The sequence below is a fragment of the Perca flavescens genome, chromosome 14 (genome assembly GCF_004354835.1).
Source record: "Perca flavescens isolate YP-PL-M2 chromosome 14, PFLA_1.0, whole genome shotgun sequence".
In the NCBI taxonomy this organism is placed as follows: Eukaryota; Metazoa; Chordata; class Actinopteri; order Perciformes; family Percidae; genus Perca; species Perca flavescens.
Window position 1 is genome coordinate 4678436 of NC_041344.1, and position 27246 is coordinate 4705681.

The 27246-nt window shown below is 39.6% G+C and overlaps 1 protein-coding gene across 1 annotated transcript in view; it reads left to right on the forward strand.

Moving 5' to 3' along the window:
- Positions 1-2572: 2572 nt before the first annotated feature.
- LOC114568530 (mucin-5AC-like) overlaps positions 2573-27246 on the forward strand; it is a 42318-nt gene continuing 17644 nt past the window's right edge. Inside the window, exons 1-4 of the mRNA XM_028598144.1 lie at positions 2573-2627; positions 10718-10996; positions 11793-12023; positions 12518-12718. Coding sequence (XP_028453945.1) covers positions 2573-2627; positions 10718-10996; positions 11793-12023; positions 12518-12718 — 766 coding nt within the window. The remainder of the gene's footprint in view (positions 2628-10717; positions 10997-11792; positions 12024-12517; positions 12719-27246) is intronic.

Genomic DNA, 27246 nt, shown 5'->3' on the forward strand with positions numbered 1-27246 from the left:
TGAGAACTAAAAGTAAGCTACAGAGTAGAAGTTCACGAAAGCAATCCAACTTGGTAAAAAAAAAGACAATGCTGCTCTGCCAAATGTCTTCAAAGGAATGAAACGTTGATAATAAAGAACAGTGATTTAATAGTGATAAAGGGATGGTGCACTCTCAGGCCGGTGGGCAGTTGTATCCGCGCGAACGGCTCCTATAGTGGTCTTTGCTCCAGTCTGGCACCGGACACCCTGCGATGGCACCCTGCGATGGCACCCTGCGATGGCACCCTGCGATGGCACCCTGCGATGGCATCCAGCTCTGTGGCTCAGCGCGCTATTTAGGATTCACAAGGAGGAGCGAAAAACAAATGGCTCATGTTTGGGTATTGAAATGTTGTTAGTGTTAAATGGAACGCTGATTGGGAGTCAGTTTCAGCCTCACATTCTCCTGCCAGGTGACAGGTGAAAAGACAAAGAGAGAGAGTTTAGTGTGTAGTATAGCGATCAGTACAGTATAGAATCTATGTGACACCTATGTATTCAATATGTGACATTATGAATTTTCTGTAAACTGTTTTGGCAACATGTTTTCTTTGTTTATGCCATTAAAGCAAAATGAATTGAGAGAGAGAGAGAGGCACTCTCTCACCAATATGCTCATTTCATACAAAGTGTGTGTGTGTGTGTGTGTCAGTGGGAGTGCCTGTCCTACCAAAACAGAGAATTAGCTCCACACATAGTTAATTATAGGTTAAGTCTTAAATATATTTGGAATATCCATTGAAATATGAATATGAATAGTACAAAAGTACAAAAGTATGAACCTGTAATCGGTTTATAATTGGTCTCCTTTAAAGGTGACACATTGGTAGAAATGCATAGTAAAGTCCAACTAATTTGATGATGTTTATTAAACATGGAATACATACAAATATCTGTGTATCTGGTGGATCACGCCCGAGGTTTCACATAGGAAGATGATTCCAAACGTGCAGCCCAAAAAATCCACATTTAATAAATCTGCATTCCCATCTTTAAGGATCATGTTATTTGGTCTACAGTGTGTGCAGTTGCTTTGAAGAATGTTCTTTCCTGCCCTGCTAATTATGTTTGCCCCACGTTCATTAAACAACATTAAAGCTACAGTGCGTAGATTCTGTCGCCCCCATGAGGAATTCTAAGTAATGACAACAAAACTGTCGGCGCGTCCACATGATACAAGTCTTCCATGATCACGCACCACCCCCACCCCTCCTCCACACAGTTGCTAGTAGTCAAGGAGGACATGGAGGATTAAAACAACATGGACTCTTCAGAAGAGGTCATCATCTTCGCTTGAGTTTCTGCACCTTCTGAACATAGCCATACTGAGAAATCCAGAGAGAGTTGTGTGGAGCTGGTAGTCTTAATTAGCTTTGTAGCAACTCATTTGGCAACGGCTTGAATGTAACAGACGTTGATTATTATCAAAAAGTTACGCACGAAGGTTTTAATGTCCTGGAGTTATTCGTTACATCAAGTGAAAGTGCAATAACAAACTGGGTGCGTTAGGAGTAGGGTTGGGTATCGTTTGGATTTTTACAATTCCGATTCCAAGTTTTTTTTGAAAATAATGAAATTTAACAATATATTAACGTTTTAAAGTACTTAAATATATAATAAGTAAACATAAGTCACCTAACACGGAATCCTTGACTGTGACATACAGCCACACTTTCAACCACTTTGCTTTAGGCATTTTAAATGCACTAAAAGCTAGCTAGCTAACGGTAGACTAGCAGAGCAAGTGTAATATGTTTACTAGCGATCACGTCCAGTGAATGGTCAATATGCTTTTACGTCCGTTTTGGTGAGCCCAGAAGGAGAATATACATTTTAAAAGTAGTATACTACAGAGAAATTGTGATATTTTTACCTCCGTTTCGAAGCGACAGAAGGAAAACATTTTAGTCGACACATTAAGTGGAACCAAAATGAGGAACCGAAATGTGTGTTCTAATCCGGTCCGTTTCCTACCGGTTGCGTAGGTACCCAACCCTAGTTAGGAGATGACTTAAGCTATCCTTACAATGGCCCTGCCATTACTGTGTACTGTTGTACAGTGCATTGCTTTTAGTAACTGTATGAGTGAGTAGTTCATGAGAACAGCCTGATTTGAGTGAGCCTTCATTAACCACAGGAGGAAATATTTATTTATTTATTTCAGGACAATGCACATTTAATCAACATGTACAGCAGTACACGTAAAAGTGTACATCTGTAGTCCCATTTGGCAGATATAAATTACAATAATAGGACATAAGATAAACACTATTAGCATTTGCTATATAAAACAGGATAAAACAGGACGAATTATTAGTAAATGTTAAAACAGAGACACAACATACATATGCTTCACTAAACTAATACAGTACAGCATACAAGTAGGGGTGACCTATACTTGGTTAGTTCAAATAGAGGAAGGAATTAATGTGAGACGACATTGTGGGTTTCTATTTGCACCCTACGCACAATGACACAGAGCAGCCAAGTTCCTGTTCTGTCTTCAGATAAAAACTGTGGTCACTGATCAGTCCCGTCAGTCTGCGTGAGGATGAGGGTGAACATCTACCTGCTCGTCTTAGTGCTTGGCTATAAGGCTGCTGCAGGTAAGGACTTTATTTTTTAAATTAATCAATTCGGTCTCATCAGTTTTAAAAGATGATGTTTGTAGTTCAACTCGAGAGATGCAACAGGTTGTAGTCGGTGTGAGGTTAACGTGTTGAGGGAAACTGCTTTAGAAAGTCTTGATCATTCAACTACAGACAATAAAGTTTTATTTCGCATTACAGAACACGTAAACAAACATGTTCTAAACATATGTCCTCATCTGTATATCTGTATATCTATACATCTGCCCATTGCACATACTGTAGAGTTTTTGCATTTTACACTCAGTTCATTCAGCTTTTTTGTATATAACAGTTTGTATTTCTGTATTTATTTCTTATTAAATGTATAGTAAGTGAAGTTAATCCATTAAAACTTTTTGTCAAATTGAGTGAATATCTCCTCAGGGTCTCCTAGCTCTCTATTTTCTGTGCGCTGAAAGAAAAGAAAAGCGGTGACTGGAAAATGAGGTGAATGAGCCACAAAGCATTGTTCCAGCCAATCAGCAGCAGGCAGAGACAGTTGATGGTAGTGGGGGGGGGGGAGGGGAGGATGAGGTGGCAGTATGTGAATGTGCCGGCCGCCCAGTAGTTATCTGTCTGTGAATCTGGGGGGGGCGGTTGAGTTCAAATATCAACAGTCTTTGTGCAGCATCACTTACTGCACCTTTAATGTTAAATGTTTGTTTGTGTATGTCTCCACCATTCACAAAGACATATTCCACGTAAGTGTGTCTGATTGTGGCAAAAAAAAACCTTTTCTGATTCTGATCTGCTCAGATATTGGCTGGTTGCTTTGTTGTCATTGTAGTGATTGAAACTGTGAGTGACACAGAGTTGCAATGTAACCCTATGGAACAAATGTTCACTGTAAGTTTATGTCCACTAAAGGTTTTTGGCGCTGACAGACTCAGATTATTACTCTAAGTGTCTGACAACATTATGGAGAGATAGACCTTTTTGTTAAAGAGTAACATCCTTTTTGTTGAACATGACTCTATGTAAACTAGAAAATGCATTTCCTGCGGAAAATGCGTGGGAATGCTGAATAGCTGAATTGCTAAAGCTAAACTGGACGAATAGCTCAAATCCGTAAGAAGAAGTTGAAATAGTGAGAATAGTTGAAAAAGTCGTTAAAAAGTTCAAAGTTGACGCTAAACTGAATTGTTGGCTATAAAAGTTGAAAAATGACAAAATATGTAGAACATTGTGAGGTCTTTAGCTGAAGCTGAAGAATAGTTGAAAAAGTGGAAATTGGTTCAATAAATATGAATTTCATTGAAAAGTTGAAGAACACAACTAATAAAATATAATATAATATATAATAATAAAATAATTTCTTGAAATACATTTGTAGAAAAGCGGTAAGCTAAACTGTAATACTGTCAAAAGTGGAAGTTTCAATAAATTGACTAAAAAGACTTATCAGCCATATCCATTGCATAGAACAAACAAGAGAGAAAGAGAGGGATAGAGAGGAAAGGAGAGAGAGAGGGAAAGAAAGATAGAGAAATAGAGAGAGGGGGGAGGGAGGGAGGGAGAGAGGGAGGGAGGAGGGATGGAGAGAGAAGGAGAGAGAGAGGAAGAGAGAGGGGGGAGAGAGAGGGGGATGAGAGAGAGAGAGAGGGAAAGACAAAGAGAGAGAAAGAGAAGGAGAGAGAGGGAGAGACAAAGAGAGAGAAAGAGGAGAGAGAGAGAGAGGGAAAGAGAGAGAGGGATAGAGAGAGAAAGAGAGAGAGAGGAAGAGAGGGGGGAGAGAGAGGGGGGATGAGAGAGAGAGAGAGGGAAAGACAAAGAGAGAGAAAGAGAAGGAGAGAGAGGGAGAGAAAGAGAGAGAAAAAGAGAGAGAGAGAGAGGGAAAGAGAGAGAGGGATAGAGAGAGAAAGAGAGAGAAAGAGGATAGGGAGGGAGAGAGAGAGGCAAAGGGAAAAAAAGAGACAGAGCAAGAGAGGGAAAGAGAGTGATAGAGAAAGAGAAAGGAAGAGAAGGGGAGGTAGAGAAAGGGAGGGAGAAGGAGGGATGGAGAGAGTGAAAGAAAAAGAGAGACAGAGGGATAGAGAGAGAAAGAGAGAGAGACGGATAGAGAGGGAGAGAGAGGCAGATGGAAAAAGAGAGATAGAGAGGGGGAGCGAGAGAAGACAGACAGACAGACCAGAACAAGAGAATAGAAGAGAGAAGGCAGACTAAAGTTCATATTCCTGCCTGTAGTATCTGGGTGTGTATCTGTTGTCATGGTAACTACTGGCCATTGAATGTTTGTAGTAGTTGAAGTAGTGAGAGTAGTAGAAAAAGTGGAAATCGTTTTAAGAAGTATGAATTTCATTAAAAAGCTAAAAGTTGACGCTAAACTGAACTGTTGGCTTCAAAAGTTGAAAAATGACAAATTATGTAGATTATTGTGAGGTCTGAGAGGGAGAGACAAAGAGAGAAAGAGAAGGAAAGAGAGAGAGGGGGGATAGAGAGAGAGAGTGAGAGAGAGAGATGGAAAGAGAGAGAAAGAGAGAGAGAGGGAGAGAGAGAGGGAAAGAAAGAGATGGAGAGAGAAAGGAAGAGAGGGAGTAAGAGAGGGAGGGAGGAGGAGGGATGAAGAGAGAAGGAGAGAGAGACAGAGACAGGGAGAGAGAAAGAGAGAGAGAGGCAGAGATAAAGAAAAGAGATAGAGAGAGAGAGAGAGAGGGAAAGAGAGAGATGGAGGGAGGGAGGGAGAGAGACAGAGAGGGAGGGAAGGAGATAGAGAGGGAGTGAGGGAGACAGAAAAGAAAAAGAAGGAGGGAGGGAGGGAGGAGGAGGGATGAAGAGAGAAGGAGAGAGAGACAGAGACAGGGAGAGAGAAAGAGAGAGAGAGGCAGAGATAAAGAAAAAGAGATAGAGAGAGAGAGAGAGAGAGGGAAAGAGAGAGATGGAGGGAGGGAGGGAGAGAGACAGAGCGGGAGGGAAGGAGATAGAGAGGGAGTGAGGGAGACAGAAAAGAAAAAGAAGGAGGGAGGGAGGGATACAGACATAAGGAGACAGACAGACAGACAGAAGTGGAACGCAAATGATATAGCCTGATGATCATAGTTAGTCACACACTGTGTGTGTGTGTGTGTGTGTGTGTGTGTGTGACTTTGTCTGTCTTTGAGTGTGGGTCTGTGTGTGTGTGTGATTGTGTTTGCAAAATAAAACATGAATAGCTAAAGCTGAACTGGATGAATAGCTTAAATCCATAAGAATAAGAAGTCAATTGCCATCCTGGCCAAGGACACATTGGTTAATGTGCCACAGTGGGATTTGAACCCAGTCCGTCCACACCACAGCCACGCACCATAACCACTGTGCTATAGTCAGGACAGGTAAACAACGTTCCTTGAGTACTTATAAAGCCTCCCTTTGATGTCTGTGTGTGTATATGTGTTTGTGTGTGTGCTTGTGTGTGTGCATGTGTGTGTGTTTGCAGAATAATGAATAGCTGAATTGCTAAAGCTAAACTGGATGAATAGCTTAAAGCCGTAAAAATAAGTTGAAGTAGTGAGAGTATAAGTTGAAGTAGTGAGAGTAGTTGAAAAAGTCAAATAACACCTTTGCCAGGAACATGATTGATGTACCACAGTGGGATTTGAACCTGGGCCCCCCACACCCTAGCCATGTGCCATAACCACTGCACTATCTTCAGAACAGACAAACAATGTTCCTTCAGCACTTATAAAGCCTCTCTTTGATCATTGATCCCCACACCTGATTAGTGAGAGACACTGTGGGAGAACTCTTCTAACAAGACTTAATAAATCCACAACAGTACATGCTATTGAAACAGCAACTTGACCGTTAGAGACACACGGCCTTTGTGAACATATCGGTCTAAAATTTATATGGATAAACATAAAAATGTGGGCATATCAGTGATTTAAAAAAGTGGTTCGTTCTGCTCTTCGCTGGAAAAGATGGACCTCTTTTATCATTGGAGCGGATGGAGGCAAATTTGTTATTCTCATCATTTGGAAGCTCGCTGAGCCAAAAGTATGAGACGTATCACATAACTGAGCATATTTTTCGAAACTAGACAAAAATACCTACGTTTTGATGTATAAATTGTGTATGACAAGTAGATATTGTGGGCGTGAGAGCAGTTTTTGGAGAAGAGACAAAGATTATTTTTTTTAAGCTTCACCCCCTGAGCGATGACATCACCACTCTAAGCAGCGCAATACACACTATGTTTAATCGATAAACTTTCCTGAAATAATCACTAAAATTAAACAGCTTTTTCACAAAAACTGTAAAATATATCAACCTGAAAAGCAGACCCCGGATAGCTGAATATTTTGTGAATATTTTAAAGTTTGAATCACGTCTGTAGGTGGAAGAATGTAGGAGGAGATACATTTTAAAGCAGAAGAAGATTTTAAGGAGTTGAAGCCTGCTCTCATTGACTTTAATGTTAAAAAAAAGTTTGAAAACGCTTAAAATTTTAAAAAGTATAAATAGTAGAAAAAAAGTTGAAGAAGTCCCATCATTAGCTGAAAGAGCTGAACATTTGAAAAGTTGAATGGTTTAAATAGGTGAAAGTATGCAGAAGTTACGCAGAGCCAAAAAACGTACGGAATAAAATTAAAATTAAGAAGAAAAATAAAGAACAGGATAACAATAGTGGGAATGCTGTTGAACAGCATTCCCACTAATAAACATTACATTTAGCATGTGTAGAGCCAGCATATGTTTGCATGCAAATGGGTGAATTAAGGATTTATTTCAACCAAAATGAAGTGGTGGTTGTTGGAACATTAGAAAGATGAACCAAGACGTCTTTTCATAGTGTTATGTTGTTTCTTTCGACTTTGAATCAAGTGTGTATTATGCTGATAAAAGCACTGATTATTTAAATGGAGTCTGGTGGGTTTGGTGATGGTGATTTCGGGGCTTTATTATAGGGCTTTAGAATAATAATCTGAGCCTGTCAGTGGCAAAAACAGCCCTGTAGTTGACGGAAACTGACAGTACGCAATTGCCCTTTAACGTTGCAATGCAACTTGTTTCGGGCTTGCTAATACTGGATCCATTTAAAAAATGTTGTTCCCATCAGTCATTAGACACAAAAAGTTACCCTTTAATACATGGATAACGAAGACATTTCACCAAGACCACTACGCAGTTGCTAGTAGCCAAGGAGGACACAGATGATTAAAAAACACGATGGACTCTTCAGAAGAGGTCATTATCTTCACTGGAGTTTCTTCATGCGAAAGTCACCGGACGCTACAATCTTCTGAACATAGTCATACTGAGAAATCCAGAGAGAGTTGTGTGGAGCTGATAGTCTTAATTAGCTTTGTAGCAACTCATTTGGCAACGGCTTGAATGTAACAGACGTTCATTAATTTCAAAAAGTTACGTAGTAAAGCTTTAATGTACTGGAGTTTATTTGTTACTTTTAGTGAAAGTGCAATAACAAACTGGGTGCGTTAGGAGAGGACTCAAAGGCCAGCTATCCTTACAATGGCCCTGCCATTACTGTGTAGTGTTGTACAGTGCATTGCACAGCTTTATTTGAGTTACTGTCTAGTTGTGGCAAATGTAAGAGTTGTGTTAAAAAATTTGAGGAAACATCAACATTCATTAACCACAGGAGGAAATAGAGGAGGGCATTGATATGAGACGAAATTGTGGGTTTCAATTCGCACGCTAAGCACAATGGCCCTCATTTATCAACCTAACTTAGAAACCAGCGCAGATATGAGTGCAGAAATCATCTTACGACAGGCTTCACGTGGGATTCATGAAAAGTTCGTATCACACCAATCCGAGCGTAAGAATGGTCGTACATTGATAAATGCGGCGGCTGGAAACGATCGTCATTTAAACATCACGCCCCAATATATTCTGGGTTTTGAGGCCTCGCCCAATTTACGACACTTTTCGAGGTGGAGATTGAAACCCTGATATCTCCGGTTCATTTGCACTAACGTGTGTACTATTTGGCAGCCTGAAAACTGGTATTAAAGGCTGTAGAAAGAATGCGGAATGGAAAGAGATCACTGATGCGGTCAACAGTGTTGCCGTAGTAAATCGGACTCCAGTTGAAGTTTAATTTAATTTAATTTTATTTTAATTTATTTAATTTATACATCCTTGACACATTTTCTATAGTCCTAATAGTAATATACAGGCTTCTACTGCAATCTATTAGGCCTACATGTACGTGTACCTATAATTAAATAAACACACGGTAGCGGAGTTTATGCAGTGTCTTTTATTTTACTCATGTTCGTCGGAACGAGGCAACAGCTGAGGGAGAGCGCGTGTCCTCCGCCCCCGTGCTGGACCCTGTCTCCTGACAGCAGAAGGGCTGGGAGAACAAGCCAAAATAACTCGGTCAATGGCAGAAATAAATCATTCACTTGAAAGAGAAACAAAAACCTGAAGAATAAATAAAAATGTTGTGCATCGTCATGTTTCCTGTATTGAATATCATTGTCAAACATACCACTATAGGCTACCTTTTAAAAGTGAGGAATAATATCCTGTCTCCTTCATATAGCCCTCAGTTGGTGGCTGTTCTGGACACTGCTCTCTGGGCATCGGGTCATCTGGCTCCATCGCTACATTTATGCTACCGTGTCTTCCTGTGCGATGTTGTGCAGAACCCCCCAGGCTAAAACAATGTTGCAGACCGGCGCATAGAGGTCTTCTAAAAGAGCCAGATCTGCCATTGCTGATAAGTGATCAACTGATGACTTCTCCTTCTCCTGTTAAACTGATTATATGCTGCAATCAAGAAGTCCACACTGACTCGAAAACTTGCGCACACGCAGTTCAGACCAGGCGTGAGATTTGATCGCAGCCTACGCTCACGTCCAAATTGATAAATGCCGAGCTTTGCGTAGGAATCGGCGTACGCCCGTCGTACGCCTGTTTTAGGTCGTACGCACGTTTCATAAATGAGGGCCATTGACACTGAGCAGCCGAGTTCCTGTTCTCACTTCAGATGAAAACTGTGATCACTGATCAGTCCCGTCAGTCTGCGTGAGGATGAGGGTGAATATCTACCTGCTCGTCTTAGTGCTTGGCTATAAGGCTGCTGCATATCAAACATATTTTCGCATGTAAATGGGTGAATTAAGGGTTTATTTTAATCAAAACAAAGTGGTGATTGTTGGGACATTAGAAAGACGAACCAAGACGGCTTTTCATAGTTTTATGTTGTTTCTTTCGACTTTGAATCAAGTGTGTTTTATGCTAATAAAAGCACTGATTATTTAAATGGAGTCTGGTGGGTTTGGTGATGGTGATTTCAGGGTTTATTCATGTTAGACAAAAAGGATCTTACTCTTTAACAGAAAGGTCTATCTCAGTAGGGATCATTTTCATAATGTTGTCAGACACTGAAGCTCTATTTGCACAGGATTAGTAGAATTTTTACTTGACAAATTACAGACATGGCCGATTCGCACGGTATAGGGCTTTAGAATAATAATCTGAGCCTGTCAGCAGCAAAAACAGCCCTATTAGTGGACGGAAACTGACAGTACGCAATTGCCCTTTAACGTTGCAATGCAACTTGTTTCGGTCTTGCTAATACTGGATCCATTTAAAAAAATGTTGTTCCATCAGTCATTAAACACAAAAACATGGGAAAATAGGTTGAAGGTTGAAAAAGTTACCCTTTAATACATGGATAACCAAGACATTTCGACTCAAAGGGTCTTCATCCAGATGTTTAGAAGATGTTCAGAAGAGTGTGGCTACAACCTCCATTAAAAATATATATTCCTCTGTAGCTATAGTCTGAAAATCTGTTTTAGTAAAGACATCAATGTCTCATGCGATTGGTTCAAGTCCCCGTAGCTGGAGAGATGCCAGATCACCTCCTGGACACTGCCATGGTGCTCTTGAGCAAGGCATCGAACTAACTGCTCAGGGTGCCTGATCAGCAGTTGCAGCCCCCTCACTCTGACATCTCTCCATTAGTGCATGTAAAGGACCTGAACATGTGTGTGTATTTCAGGCCTGTATTTAGTGTGTAATAACAACAGAGTATAAATTAATTAAATATTAGAAATGCTGAAAATCTGAGAACAGATGCTTACTTATTGTAAACTCGGTTTCTTTTGCAGGAAAAATCCACGAAATAGTTGAAGAAAAGACACAGGTGACTCTACGATGTCCTCACTCTGTGGAGGGAGACGTGACGTGGAGCAGAGAGAGGAATGGAGACAAAACTGACATACTGACAGTTAGTGGAGGCAGAAACATAAAACACATTCATGACCCCGGCAGACGATACGGTTCATCAGCTGATAAGTCACTGCACATTGTAAAACCTGTCGTCTCAGACTCTGGAAGATACTTCTGTAACAATGAAGCAGCTGCAGATCTGACGGTGATCCCATCAGGTAACATCAAACTCCAATAAAATCGTTCTGCTTTCTGTTTCTCTTCCCGTTTTTCAGAATCATGTCTCTAAGCTAAATGTTTAATAAAAAATAAACTTTGATTAAAATAATATGTTCTGGCACAATAATGAAATTATGCATTTCAGATGTAAATGCACCTTTTTTTTACCTTTAGTGGCAACTATTTTGTAAAGTGTAATATAATAATTATTTATAACAAGAATTTAAAACCAGGTTTTAAATTCATGGCACTATGGTTTGCAGGAATATTTACTTCCTGTATTTGAGGAGCTTTGTGGTGCAGCCTACATCTGCACTTCTGTGTTTAAGTTTTTAGTTTCAATTATAAAGATTTTAATGTGTGCAACTAACTATGAAATCAAACACATTATTTATCTTAAAAAGTGCAAAAATTGTCCAACTCTGATCACATCTCTGATTATTAATAGGCCTAATAATGTGACAAGACATTTAAACTTCATAGCACATGTTTAAACTTAACTCCTCACAAAGGGAACAAGTGCTACAAAAACTTTGTTCACTCTTGAACAATGGATCTGTTTAAATGAAGGACTAAATGCATTTATCATCATTATTATAATTTTAACAACATGGTAAAAGGGTCATCTTGTTCTTGTGTAGTCACATTTGGAAAGATCTCTCCTCTAAAACCTCATAAACATGGAGCACATTTTAAGTGAAAATAACCCTAAAACTCTTCAAATGGCCTCTGACTTCATACTGAACATGTGTAATACATTTATGACGGTTCACTCAGTATGTTTGTTGTGTTCAGGAACAACTATAGTCATTGCTCAAGAGAGGACCAGCATCACTCTGACATGTCCTCATGATGTCGGAGCATCACATGTTCCAACATGGACCAGAGACTCTGGTGGAATACAACCAAGAAGGTTTGATGTTTCCCCTGTTGACCAGACGTTGACTATAACAGACGTGCAGCCTGGTGACTCTGGACTTTACTACTGTGATGGAAAACCAGCTGTTTCTCTGAACGTGATCGAAGGTAAGAGACAGGAAATCAGAGAGAAACACAGAAATATGGGCGGAGGTAAACACATATTAAACAAACCAGATATGATGTGGCATTCAGTGAGCTGTAGAGCTGCTAGTAAGAGATTTTTGTTACTTTTTGTGTTACAGAGCCAGGCTAGCTGTTTCTCTCTCCAGTATTTATGCTAAGCTAAGCTAACAGGCTGTGGCTTCATATTTACCGTACAGACATGGCAGTGGTGTCTATCGTCTCTATTCCTCTATATAGAAACTGGTGAAAAGGAACCTGAGGTTTCTGCCTTCACATGAAACTTTGAGGTTAATGGTATTTTAAAACATCAAAGTCAAAAGTCAAGCAAACAACAACCTCAGCAAGCCGTGAGAACACTTTGCAAAATGAAGCAAACAGCCTGTCAGCCATTACAAACTGAGTGTAAGATCTTCTCAGGACTTTCTGTAGTAAAGTATGTTCATGTCCTATCTTATGTTCTCTTTCTTGCTCTGAAGGTAACACGGCACCACGCACAACAACCACAACAACCACAAGGACAAACCCAACAACCCCGACGACAACAACAACAACAACCCCGAAAACAGCAACAGCAACATTTCCTCCAACAGAAGCACGAGTAACAACTGTACCATCAACTCCACCTCGGACTGATAAAGATACGACTACAACAAAGAAACAAAGAGACAACAAGAAGAGTAAGAACAGATCTTCATATGAAATTAAATGGATGAAAAAGGGTTTAATCTCTGTTACGGACAGAAATTTCGTCTGTTTTCACTCATTTAGGCCGAATTTAAGCTTTCTTTGTGTTGGCGTTCTAACCTCCGGTGGATTCCTGAGGACTATGGTTAACTGCTCCTCAGATCTCTGCAGGGTAAATCCTGACAGCTAGCTAGACTATCTGTCCAATCTGAGGTTTCTGTTGCACAACTAAAACAACCTTTGAACGTACACACGTTCCACCAAAACAACACTTTTTTTGCAGACACCATGGCTCCATCCAGCACTTAGCGCCGCCCAAGAAGATTGTGATTGGACTAGCCAGACCCTCCTCCGCATTGTAGTCGCTTCCCAGTGGACTTCTTTAGCAAGTTTTGTCTTTAAGCTTTTTTAGTGTTATTAATTTATTATGTGCTTTTCCAACGTTTTCTATACAGACATGTAAATAATAACTAGGGATGCATTGAATCCAGATTTTTGGGGTTTGGCCGAATACCGAATCCACTAGTTAAGATTCTGCTGAATCCGAAACCGTACCTGAAGTTGCTGCATTCTGGCTGCTGTCTGTAGATTCCTTCGTGCACAACTTGTATTCTTTCAGATGTTTCATACCAGATGTTGTAACAGTGGCGATGTTGTGTATTGTTTAGGGTCCTCGCGACCACGAGACAAATCGGCATTGCAAATTGAACATGTAGCTGGACTTGAATGGCCTTCTTTTGACTGAAAGTGCTGCCAAACAGCAACTTTTTCTGCTCACGAGTTTCATTTTTACCTTCTCACAGCCTACTGCGTTGAACGCTCCACCTACGTAAACACCTTCCCGTAATCAATGGCGGCGTCATTACGTCGACCAGCCTAGTGTAAGCGTAGGGTTCGGTTCGGTGGAAAAAAATTCTCTTCTGACCCCGTCAAAAAGCCCAATATTCGGCCGAATCCGAAGCCGATTCCTGGATTCGGTGCATCCCTAATAATGATAGTCAAAAATGAGGCAAAATTACATTATTGTAAATTGAAAAACACAAAATTTTTTTGAGGGAAGGCTTCTAAACCAAATATGTGCACTTAAGTCTTCCACAAGTCTAGAGAAAACCCTGGTTTAGAGGGGATGTTAATGTGACCAATCATGGACGCAGCTTTCCTGTATACAGCTGAACTGTAAAGGTTTTTTTATCTTTCGTGCTGTTCTGACAATCAAAGAAAAAGAAATGACGAAGTTTAAAGTCCAAACCAGAAGGAGATATTACTCTCTCTCTATCCGGCTGGCATACACTTTCACCAGGATGTTCTGACTGTCCCCAAACTCTGTCTTACTTATGGAATCAACATTTTCAGTGAAACTCAATCAGTCGTCCAACACGTGTACCTGACGAGGGTCTGATTCTGGATGGTTCTTGTCTTCCAGAGACTCCTTATCCGTGGCAGATGTGTGTTCGTACGGTGATTGGAATCCTCTATTTAATCATCATGATCAGCATCACCGTCACCACCTGGAGGAAAGGTGGGTACACTTTAATCTCCAGCAGTTCTTTCATAATACTCTTCAATGAAGTCATGTTCAGAAACTCTAAACATTCTATTACGTTTTGTTTTATTTTGAAAAAAACTTTGCTCATAATATCAGAAATAACTTCAACAGTTTAGGATGTATAACTCCAATGCACAGGCGTAATTTACAGGGGGGGGGGGGGGGTATTACAACCTCCCCCCCAATAATCAAAACTGGCTAGTGCACCCCCCCAAAAAACTCAAAAACTCAAATTATAATTTCCTTTACATAATTACACATAAAAAGACTTTGCAGCATAAACATGTTCCAGAAATGTTCACCAGAATGCAGAAAATGAAGTGTTTCTGTTCGACGCTCAAAATTTCAATTTGACTCCAAATTGGGAATCTCAAAGCCCCCAATATGACCCCAAAGTTACGCTCTTGCTCCAATGTACAGTGTTCTATGAACTGTTGCTGCTATTATCACACATCTTTGTCCCAGTAGTTTTTTGAGATATTCTGCAAACAAACAAACAGACCAATTTGGAAGTCATGTATAACCATAAACATGTATCTAATAATTACCATAACCAGGGGGCAATTCCAGGATGTTTTAAGTGGGGTGGCACAGAGGTGAACAATAATCTGTAAGGGGGGCCCAAAGGAGGGGCATTTTATCAGAATACAGCATAGAAAATCTGGTTAGTAATATAGGAAATATTGGATAGGATAGAACAACATAATGTAATTCTTCTAAATATAACATCACATTCATTATTACATTAATTTGTCATGTGACAAGGGCTGGGGAGATTGGCAGAACAGGCAGCCAAGTGTCATCCAATGGAAGTCTCAATTGTCAGATTGACAGCACTCTAGCCCAATGGATTGAGAGAGGCAATCATATTTCAGGGGGGGAGGGAGGGGGGGCTAGTGCCACCCCATGTCCCCCTTCTAGCCCCACCTCCTGCCATAAATGCTGTTTTACATGTTGACATTGACTGAAAAGTTGCATGAAAACATCACGTCCATGTTTATTTTCTCTCTTTTGCAGCTCGACATATAGAAGCGACACAAAGCAGAAACAGGAAGTGATGTCTGACCCTCCATCACGCAGCAACAAGAGCAGTAAAAACTCAACTGTCATCTGTGTTCTTCCTCATTCAGTCTAACTCAGTACTGTAACTCAGAAGTCAGTCCTCCTGCTGCTTTCTACACCATGACGACTACAGAAACTACTGTTACTTCTTCTACCGCTGATATTCTGCAGCAACTAGAACCAAACGGGGGAAACAATGTAATAGTTGAACTGTAATGACCTGTTTGTATTGACCTGCCTGAAAAAATAATGGACAAAACCTCCAGGCCTAAAAAAGTGAAGCCAAAGATGAAGTGACTTAAAGCTGCATTCACTCCAGCAGGGGGCGACTCCACTGACTTCAAAATGAAGTCTGTTTTCATAGAAGTCTATGAGAAAATGAGCCTATTTCTCACTTTATTTGTTTATATCAGTCAACATTTTCATAGAGTTTATGGTCTCAATCGATAGTCTCAAGTATTCTTCCATACAGCGTGATGTTCATTTAGTAATTAGAGTCCCATTTATTTTAAAATAGATGATAAAGCAGGGGATGCTTCAGAACCTGCCAATCAGGACAGAGGCTTAGCGATGCTAACCATGCTAACACCGTGGACATTAAAATAGACGTGCACTTGTTTTTGGGTGTTGTCCGTGTTTTCACCTTAATATTAATCATCAAAGTAAACTGGCCACGTGCGGTTTTACAAAACCAAGATGGCGACGTCTGTGTTGCCAAACTCGAGGCTTCTAAACGGCAGTCCACAAACCAACGGGTGACATCACCGATGCTAGATCTGTTACTTTTGCAGTCTCTGGTTAGAATTCAAAATGTACAGTTCATACGTGCAACAAAGCTTTTTTTTTTTTTTTTTTTTGGTATGGGGTTACATTTGTGCCAATAGTCACATGTACGCTGTCGGACTGTACATGTGACGAACATTAGTCTGTGTCAATCATAGGCGTTGATTTTGTGGGGGATGCAGGAGATATGTCCCTTCTCAATATTTAGAAGAGGTAGATTTTTCCCCCCTTAAAAATATGAAAGACAACCCCAAAAGAGGTAAAAAAATTTACTGTTTAACCCTTCTCGTCCGACCTTGTTGTATACGATGAAAATCGGCATCTCCGATTCATATTTCAAACATTTTACAGCCATAAGAGCTGGAGACTTACCGTCTTTTCCAGCTAAACGCTAACACTCTGGCCGTCACGGTGGTGTCTTTGGTGTATTTGGTGTCTTTGGTGTCTTTGTTGCCCCTACAGGAGGTTTTCGGAGTCTTTGAGCAATAAATCCAAAATCTTACATCCAAGATTGATCCACTTTATGTCCATAATTTATGAATTTTCAGCCTTTTTTTCCATCCATTTTGTTTGCCATGATGCTTTGAGAGACACTTGTTTTTGTCTTGTAAACCAACGGAAGGCAGGTCCGTCACATATTAGGACCATATAAGGCCGGCAATATGTCATCCGAGGGAGAACAAAGATTGTTTATTGTGAGGAGTGATCACTCGAAGTCAGAATAGTAAGATGTGACCAAAGATAGTCTATTACCGTTCTACAGAGAAGAATGGCATCTCTGTTTTGAGTTTTGGCATAAGCTTTTTTTTGAAGAAATGTAAATAGTTTGTCTGTACAGTTTCATTATGTTTATTTTTTGCACTGGATGACTCCAAATATATAGGAGAACTGTTTTGGACAACACAAATGCTTGTGTAACAATTGCTGTGTGTGATATCAATAAATATGACATTATTATTTGGATTATTGGCATAAGTGAATGTCATGAGGGCAAAAACGCCTGGACTTTCTTTTGAAAGATATTTTGTCAACTGTATAAGTTATGTTTCTTTTTTTTTACTGTTTGACTCCCAAGACATATGAGAAGTGTTATAGACAAGAGATTGGCTTAGCTTTTATTGCTGTGTGTGTGATATCAATACATATCTGTGAGATTCAATTTCTGTTTTATTTATTTGTCTTTATGGTCCTAGAACCTTTTTTTACATTCAAGTGACCTCACTGCAGCACAAATATTCTAATAGCCCAGTTTGTTCTGAAAAAAATATTTTATTGATTGACTGCACAACAGGGTCGATGTTTACAAGATTTTTTTTAGAAAATTAAAACACCAAGTGAACAATACAGGAGATAACTTAATGTTAATGATAATAATTTCATTTATGTAAAAATGCAAAAAAGACACAAATTGTTGCATAAAAATTCACCACAATGCCAGAAATTGAGTGTTTGATGCTCAAAACTTTATGGGGGAGGACCCCCAGGCCCTCCTAGTTACAACGGGTCTCCCGCAATGTTTAAACCAAACCTATGCCCTTGGTGTCAATTTTAAATTGTAATTCTCTTGTCTTGTTGTGCTTCCTGTTTGCGGTCCAGCACACGGTCACAGGAACATGTGTATGTTCAAAAGTTGTTTTAGTTGTGGCATTTCTTTAAACCAATCACAATCGTCTTGACAGACTAAGCGCCGGACGGAGCCACGGTGCCTCTGCAAAATAGCCTCGGGAAGGAATTTGTTTTAGTGGAACATGTATACGTTCAAAAGTTGTTTTAGTCGGAGACAGAAAACTCAGATTGGACAGATAGTCTAGCTAGCTGTCTGGATTTACCCTGCAGAGATCTGAGGAGCAGTTAACCATAGTCCTCACAAATCCACCGGAGGTTAGAACGCCAACACAAAGAAAGAGGAAGGTAACGGACATCCGGCCGAAAATAAGGGACATCAACAGTCCTGTAAATTAAATGTCGTCGATATAGACTAGACAAACACAAAAGTACAAATGTGTGAACCTGTAATCGGTTTATAATAGGTCTCCTTTAAAGTTGACAAGGTGAAATGCGTAGAAAACAGTGTATCCATCGGATCCCGGTTGAAGTTTCACATAGTAAGATGATTCCAAACATGCAGCCTAAAAAATCTTTCCACATTTAATAAATCTGCATTCCCATCTTTAGGGATCATGTTATTTGGTCTACAGGGTGTGCAGTTGCAGTAAAGAATGTTCTTTCCTGCCCTGCTAATTATGTTTGCCCCACGTTCATTTCACATTAAAGCTATAGTGCGTAGATTCTGTCGCCCCCATGAGGAATTCTAAGTAATGACAACAAAACTGTCGGCGCGTCCACATAATACAAGTCTTCCATGATCACGCACCACCCCCAGACCTCCTCCATGCAGTTGCTAGTAGCCAAGGAGGACATGGAGGATTAAAAAAACATGGACTCTTCAGAAGAGGTCATTATCTTCACTTGAGTTTCTGAGCATAAAAAGTTGCCGGAGGGCACAATCTTCTGATTATAGCCATACTGACAAATCCAGAGAGAGTTGTGTGGAGCTGATAGTCTTAATTAGCTTTGTAGCAACTCATTTGGCAACGGCTTTAATGTAACGGACGTTCATTATTATCAAAAATTTACGCACGAAAGCTTTAATGTACTGGAGTTATTTGTTACGTCTACTGAAATGCAATAACACACTGGGTGCGTTAGGAGTGGGGTTGGGTATCGTTTCGATTTTTTACGATTCCTATGCCGAACCGGTACTTTTAAAATGATTCTGATTCCTAAACTGATTCTTGAAAAACTTAAAAATGACATCAAAGAATTATATTTAAATGTAACAATATATTAATGTTTTAAAGTACTTAATTATATAATAAGTAAACCTAAGTCACTTAACACGGAATCCTTGACTGTGACATACAGCCACACTTTTAACCACTTTCCTTTAGGCATTTTAAATGCACTAAAAGCTAGCTAGCTAACGGTAGACTAGCAGAGCAAGTGTAATATGTTTACTAGCGATCACATCCAGTGAATGGTTAATATGCTTTTACATCCGTTTTGGTGAGCCCAGAAGGGAGAATATACATTTTAAAAGTAGTAGACAACAGAGAAATTGTGATATTTTTACGTCTGTTTCAAAGCGACAGAAGGAAAACATTTTAGTCTACACATTAAGTGGAACCGAAATGTGCGTTCTAATCCGATTCCTACCGGTTGCGTAGGAACCGGTTTTCGGTACCCAACCCTAGTTAGGAGATGACTTAAGCTATCCTTACAATGGCCCTGCCATTACTGTGTAGTGCTTTTAGTAACTGTATGAGTGAGTAGTTCATGAGAACAGCCTGATTTGAGTGACTGTCTAGTTGTGGCACTCTATGAGTCGTGTTAAAAAATGAGAACATCAACATTTATTAACCACAGGAGGAAATAGAGGAGGGCATCTATATGAGACGACATTGTGGGTTTCTATTTCCACGCTACGCACATTGACACCAAGCAGCAGAGTTCCTGTTCTCTCTTCAGATGGAAACTGTGATCACTGATCAGTCCCGTCAGTCTGCGTGAGGATGAGGGTGAACATTTACCTGCTCGTCTTAGTGCTTGGCTATAAGGCTGCTGCAGGTAAGGACTTTATTTTTTAAATTAATCAATTCGGTCTCATCAGTTTTTAAAGATGATGTTTGTAGTTCAACTCAAGATGCAACAGGTTGTAGTCGGTGTGAGGTTAACGTGTTGAGGGAAACTGCTTTAGAAAGTCTTGATCATTCAACTATAGACAATAAAGTTTTATTTCGCATTACAGAACACGTAAACAAACATGTTCTAAACATATGTCCTCATCTGTATATCTATACATCTGTCCATTGCACATACTGCATAATTTTTGCAGTCTGCACTCAGCCTTCTTATGCTAAACAGCCATTTTGTATATAACAGTTTCTATTTCTGTATTTATTTCTTATTAAATGTATAGTAAGTGATGTTAATCCATTACAACTTTTTGTCAAATTGAGTGAATATCTCCTCAGGGTCACCTAGCTCTCTATTTTCTGTGCGCTGGAAAAAAAAAAAAAAAAGCGGTGATAATACAGAGCCCTGTCTGTGTGACTAGAAAATGAGGTGAATGAGCCACAAAGCATTGTTCCAGCCAATCAGCAACAGGCAGAGACAGTTGATGGTAGTGGGGGGGGGGGGGGGGGAGGGGAGGGAGGGGGGGGGGGGAGGGGATGGCAGTATGTGAATGTGCCGGCCACCCAGTAGTTATCGGTCTGTGAATCTGGGGGGGCGGTTGAGTTCAAATATCAACAGTCTTTGTGCAGCATCACTTACTGCACCTTTAATGTTAAATGTTTGTTTATGTATGTCTCCACCATTCACAAAGACATATTCCACGTAGGTGTGTCTGATTGTGGCAATAAAACCCTTTTCTGATTATGATCTGCTCAGATATTGGCTGGTTGCTTTGTTGTCATTGTAGTGTAAAGATTGAAACTGTGAGTGACACAGAGTTTAATTATTTAAAGGTCAAAGTTGAAGTTAAACTTTGTGTTCAAATCTTGGAAAACTGTGACAATGTTTTACTTTTAATGGAAGCCCATTGTGTTTGTTGGCAAAAAAATAAACATCTGAGGCACTCTGATAGTACTTCTTAAACCCTTTATTAATGGCTCTTTTTATGGCCCTATTTGCCCATACATTTGTGTCTAAGTCACTAATTTGAAGAAAAATCTTTGAAATTGGTCCAGGATTGAGGGAGAACGCTTTAACCGGCAGCCACGAACCGGGCTGCAAATGTAACCCTATGGAACAAATGTTCACCGTCAGTTTGCATCCACTAAAAGTTTTTGCCCCTGACAGGCTCAGATTATTACTCTAAGTGTCTGAGAATACTATGGAAAGGATTCCTACAGAGATAGACCATTTTGTTAAAGAGTAAGATCCTTTTTGTTGAACATGAAACAGCTCAGAAATCACCCACCAGACTCCATGTAAATAATCAGTACTTTTAGCATGTATAGAACCAACATATTTTCGCATGTAAATGGGTGAATTAAGGGTTTATTTTAATCAAAACAAAGTGGTGATTGTTGGGACATTAGAAAGACGAACGAAGACGGCTTTTCATAGTTTTATGTTGTTTCTTTCGACTTTGAATCAAGTGTGTTTTATGCTAATAAAAGCACTGATTATTTATTTGGAGTCTAGTGGGTTTGGTGATGGTGATTTCAGGGTTTATTCATGTTAGACTAAAAGGATCTTACTCTTTAACAGAAAGGTCTATCTCAGTAGGGATCATTTTCATAATGTTGTCAGACACTGAAGCTCTATTTGCACAGGATTAGTAGAATTTTTACTTGACAAATTACAGACATGGCCGATTCGCACGGTATAGGGCTTTAGAATAATAATCTGAGCCTGTCAGCAGCAAAAACAGCCCTATTAGTGGACGGAAACTGACAGTACGCAATTGCCCTTTAACGTTGCAATGGAACTTGTTTCGGTCTTGCTAATACTGGATCCATTTAAAAAAAAATTGTTCCCATCAGTCATTAAACACAAAAACATGGGAAAATCGGTTGAAGGTTGAAAAAGTTACCCTTTAATACATGGATAACCAAGACATTTCGACTCAAAGGGTCTTCATCCAGATGTTTGGAAGATGTTTAGAAGAGTGTGGCTACAACCTCCATTAAAAATATATATTCCTCTGTAGCTATAGTCTGAAAATCTGTTTTAGTAAAGACATTAATGTCTCATTCGATTGGTTCAAGTCTGAGGTGGACTGGTAGCTGGAGAGATGCCAGATCACCTCCTGGACACTGCCAAGGTGCTCTTGAGCAAGGCATCGAACTAACTGCTCAGGGTGCCTGTTCAGCAGTTGCAGCCCCTCACTCTGACATCTCTCCATTAGTGCATGTAAAGGACCTGAACATGTGTGTTTTCAGGCCTGTATTTAGTGTGTAATAACAACAGGGTATAAATTAATTAAATATTAGAAATGCTGAAAATCTGAGAACAGATTCATATTTATTGTAAATTGTTTCTTTTGCAGGAATAATCCATCAAATAGTTGAAGAAAAGAAACCGGTGTCTCTACGATGTCCTCACTCTGTGGAGGGAGACGTGACGTGGAGCAGAGAGAGGAATGGAGACAAAACTGACATACTGACAGTTAGTGATGACGGAGAAATAAAACACATTGATGACCCGGGCAGACGATACGGTTCATCAGCTGATAAGTCACTGCTCATTGTAAAACCTGTCGTCTCAGACTCTGGAAGATACTTCTGTAACAATGAAGCAGCTGCAGATCTGACGGTGATCCCATCAGGTAACATCAAACTCAAATAAAATCGTTCTGCTTTCTGTTTCTCTTCCCGTTTTTCAGAGTCATGTCTCTAAGCTAAATGTTTAATAAAAAATAAACTTTGATTAAAATAATATGTTCTGGCACAATAATGAAATGATGCATTTCAAATGTAAATGCACCTTTTTAACCTTTAGTGGCAACTATTTTGTAAAGTATAATATAGTAATTATTTATAACAAGAATTTAAAACCAGGTTTTAAATTCATGGCACTATGGTTTGAAGGAATATTTACTTCCTGTATTTGAGGAGCTTTTTGGTGCAGCCTACATCTGCACTTCTGTGTTTAAGTTTTTAGTTTCAATTATGTGTGCAACCAACTATAAAATCAAACACATTATTTATCTTAAAAAGTGCAAAAATTGTCAAACTATGATCACATCTCTGATTATTAATAGGCCTAATAATGCGACAAGACATTTAAACTTCATAGCACATGTTTAAACTTAACTCCTCACAAAGGGAACAAGTGCTACAAAAACTTTGTTCACTCCTGAACAATGGATCTGTTTAAATGAAGGACTAAATGCATTTATCATCATTATTATAATTTTAACAACATGGTAAAAGGGTCATCTTGTTCTTGTGTAGTCACATTTGGAAAGATCTCTCCTCTAAAACCTCATAAACATGGAGCACATTTTAAGTGAAAATAACCCTAAAACTCTTCAAATGGCCTCTGACTTCATACTGAACATGTGTAATACATTTATGACGGTTCACTCAGTATGTTTGTTGTGTTCAGGAACAACTATAGTCCCTGCTCCAGAGAGGACCAGCATCACTCTGACATGTCCTCATGATGTCGGAGCATCACATGTTCCAACATGGACCAGAGACTCTGGTGGAATACAACTAAGAAGGTTTGATGTTTCCCCTGTTGACCAGACGTTGACTATAACAGACGTGCAGCCTGGTGACTCTGGACTTTACTACTGTGATGGAAAACCAGCTGTTTATCTGAACGTGATCGAAGGTAAGAGACAGGAAATCGGAGAGAAACACAGAAATATGGGTGGAAGTAAACACATATTAAACAAACCAGATATGATGTGGCATTCAGTGAGCTGTAGAGCTGCTAGTAAGAGATTTTTGTTACTTTTTGTGTTACAGAGCCAGGCTAGCTGTTTCTCTCTCCAGTATTTATGCTAAGCTAAGCTAACAGGCTGTGGCTTCATATTTACCGTACAGACATGGCACTGGTGTCTATCGTCTCTATTCCTCTATATAGAAACTGGTGAAAAGGAACCTGAGGTTTCTGCCTTCACATGAAACTTTGAGGTTAATGGTATTTTAAAACATCAAAGTCAAAAGTCAAGCAAACAACAACCTCAGCAAGCCGTGAGAACATTTTGCAAAATGACGGATCACAGAAAGGTCACAGCCTGTCAACCATTTCAAACTGAGTGTAAGATCTTCTCAGGACTTTCTGTAGTAAAGTATGTTCATGCCATATCTTATGTCCAACAGAAGCACGAGTAACAACTGTACCATCAACTCCACCTCGGACTGATAAAGATACGACTACAACAAAGAAACAAAGAAACAACAAGAGGAGTAAGATGAAACAGATCTTCATATTAAATTAAATGGATGAAAAAGGGTTTAATCTGAGAGAGCATGTAAAATAAATTCTGTGTTATGTATTCCCCCACACACAGAAGGTAAAAAGACAACGACAACAACAACAAGGACAACAACAGGAAATACAACTTCCACCAACGCAGGTAACTGGACAGGACAGAATCAAAGTTTATAACAAATACGATGCTACCTTCATAGTCCAGGTGATGTGTGAACATTATGTTGACTTTTTGATAAAAGTATGGCCTACAATTTGGTATACACTTGTAGGTTGCTGAACATTTTCAGTTAGTACTTCTTTGAAGTAAATCTTTTTAAGCTGAGTTGTAAAAGTCGTAGTCTATGTTCACAACGTTCCACTTCCGGGATTGCTCTGTTACGGACAGAAATTTCGTCTGTTTTCACTCATTTAGGCCGTATTTAAGCTTTCTTTGTGTTGGCGTTCTAACCTCTGGTGGATTTGTGAGGACTATGGTTAACTGCTCCTCAGATCTCTGCAGGGTAAATCCAGACAGCTAGCTAGACTATCTGTCCAATCTGAGCTTTCTGTTGCACGACCAAAACAACCTTTGAACGTACACACGTTCCACCAAAACAAAATTTTTTTGCAGAGACACCGTGGCTCCATCCAGCACTTAGCGCCGCCCAAGAAGATTGTGATTGGACTAGCCAGACCCTCCTCCGACTCAAGGATGATGCACTGGGCTGAGCGGCTGCCTGTGGAGGCTCGATGCTGGATGATTTGGCGTCACCTTTGACCTCAAACAAATTTCGACTCAAAGGGTCTTCATCCAGATGTTTAGAAGAGTGTGGCTACAACCTCCATTACAAATATATATTCCTCTGTAGCTATAGTCTGAAAATCTGTTTTAGTAAAGACATCAATGTCTCATTCGATTGGTTCAAGTCCCCGTACGCACCGAAGTACAGAGGTGGACTGGTAGCTGGAGAGATGCCAGATCACCTCCTGGACACTGCCAAGGTGCTCTTGAGCAAGGCATCGAACTAACTGCTCAGGGTGCCTGTTCAGCAGTTGCAGCCCCCTCACTCTGACATCTCTCCATTAGTGCATGTAAAGGACCTGAACATGTGTGTGTATTTCAGGCCTGTATTTAGTGTGTAATAACAACAGAGTATAAATTAATTAAATATTAGAAATGCTGAAAATCTGAGAACAGATTCATATTTATTGTAAATTGTTTCTTTTGCAGGAATAATCCATCAAACAGTTGAAGAAAAGAAACCGGTGTCTCTACGATGTCCTCACTCTGTGGAGGGAGACGTGACGTGGAGCAGAGAGAGGAATGGAGACAAAACTGACATACTGACAGTTAGTGATGACGGAGAAATAAAACACATTGATGACCCGGGCAGACGATACGGTTCATCAGCTGATAAGTCACTGTTCATTCTAAAAGCTGTCGTCTCAGACTCTGGAAGATACTTCTGTAACAATGAAGCAGCTGCAGATCTGACGGTGATCCCATCAGGTAACATCAAACTCCAATAAAATCGTTCTGCTTTCTGTTTCTCTTCCCGTTTTTCAGAATCATGTCTCTAAGCTAAATGTTTAATAAAAAATAAACTTTGATTAAAATAATATGTTCTGGCACAATAATGAAATGATGCATTTCAGATGTAAATGTACCTTTTTAACCTTTAGTGGCAACTATTTTGTAAAGTATAATATAATAATTATTTATAACAAGGATTTAAAACCAGGTTTTAAATTCATGGCACTATGGTTTGAAGGAATATTTACTTCCTGCATTTGAGGAGCTTTTTGGTGCAGCCTACATCTGCACTTCTGTGTTTAAGTTTTTAGTTTCAATTATAAAGATTTTAATGTGTGCAACTAACTATGAAATCAAACACATTATTTATCTTAAAAAGTGCAAAAATTGTCCAACTCTGATCACATCTCTGATTATTAATAGGCCTAATAATGTGACAAGACATTTAAACTTCATAGCACATGTTTAAACTTAACTCCTCACAAAGGGAACAAGTGCTACAAAAACTTTGTTCACTCTTGAACAATGGATCTGTTTAAATGAAGGACTAAATGCATTTATCATCATTATTATAATTTTAACAACATGGTAAAAGGGTCATCTTGTTCTTGTGTAGTCACATTTGGAAAGATCTCTCCTCTAAAACTTCATAAACATGGAGCACATTTTAAGTGAAAATAACCCTAAAACTCTTCAAATGGCCTCTGACTTCATACTGAACATGTGTAATACATTTATGACGGTTCACTCAGTATGTTTGTTGTGTTCAGGAACACTTATAGTCCCTGCTCCACCTACGCTCCACCTACGTAAACACCTTCCCGTAATCAATGGCGGCGTCATTACGGCGACCAGCCTAGTGCAAGCGTAGGGTTCGGTTTGGTGGAAAAAAATTCTCTTCTGACCCCGTCAAAAAGCCCAATATTCGGCCGAATCCGAAGCAGATTCCTGGATTCGGTGCATCCCTAATAACGATAGTCAAAAATGAGGCAAAATTACATTATTGTAAATTGAAAAACACAACATTTTTTTGAGGGAAGGCTTCTAAACCAAATATGTGCACTTAAGTCTTCCACAAGTCTAGAGAAAACACTGGTTTAGAGGGGATGTTAATGTGACCAATCATGGACGCAGCTTTCCTGTATACAGCTGAACTGTAAAGGTTTTTTTATCTTTCGTGCTGTTCTGACAATCACAGAAAAAGAAATGACGAAGTTTAAAGTCCAAACCAGAAGGAGATATTACTCTCTCTCTATCCGGCTGGCATACACTTTCACCAGGATGTTCTGGCTGTCCCCAAACTCTATCTTACTTATGGAATCAACATTTTCAGTGAAACTCAATCAGTCGTCCACTACGTGTACCTGACGAGGGTCTGATTCTGGATGGTTCTTGTCTTCCAGAGACTCCTTATCCGTGGCAGATGTGTGTTCGTACGGTGATTGGAATCCTCTATTTAATCATCATGATCAGCATCACCGTCACCACCTGGAGGAAAGGTGGGTACACTTTAATCTCCAGCAGTTCTTTCATAATACTCTTCAATGAAGTCATGTTCAGAAACTCTAAACATTCTATTACGTTTTGTTTTATTTTGAAAAAGACTTTGCTCATAATATCAGAAATAACTTAAACAGTTTAGGATGTATAACTCCAAT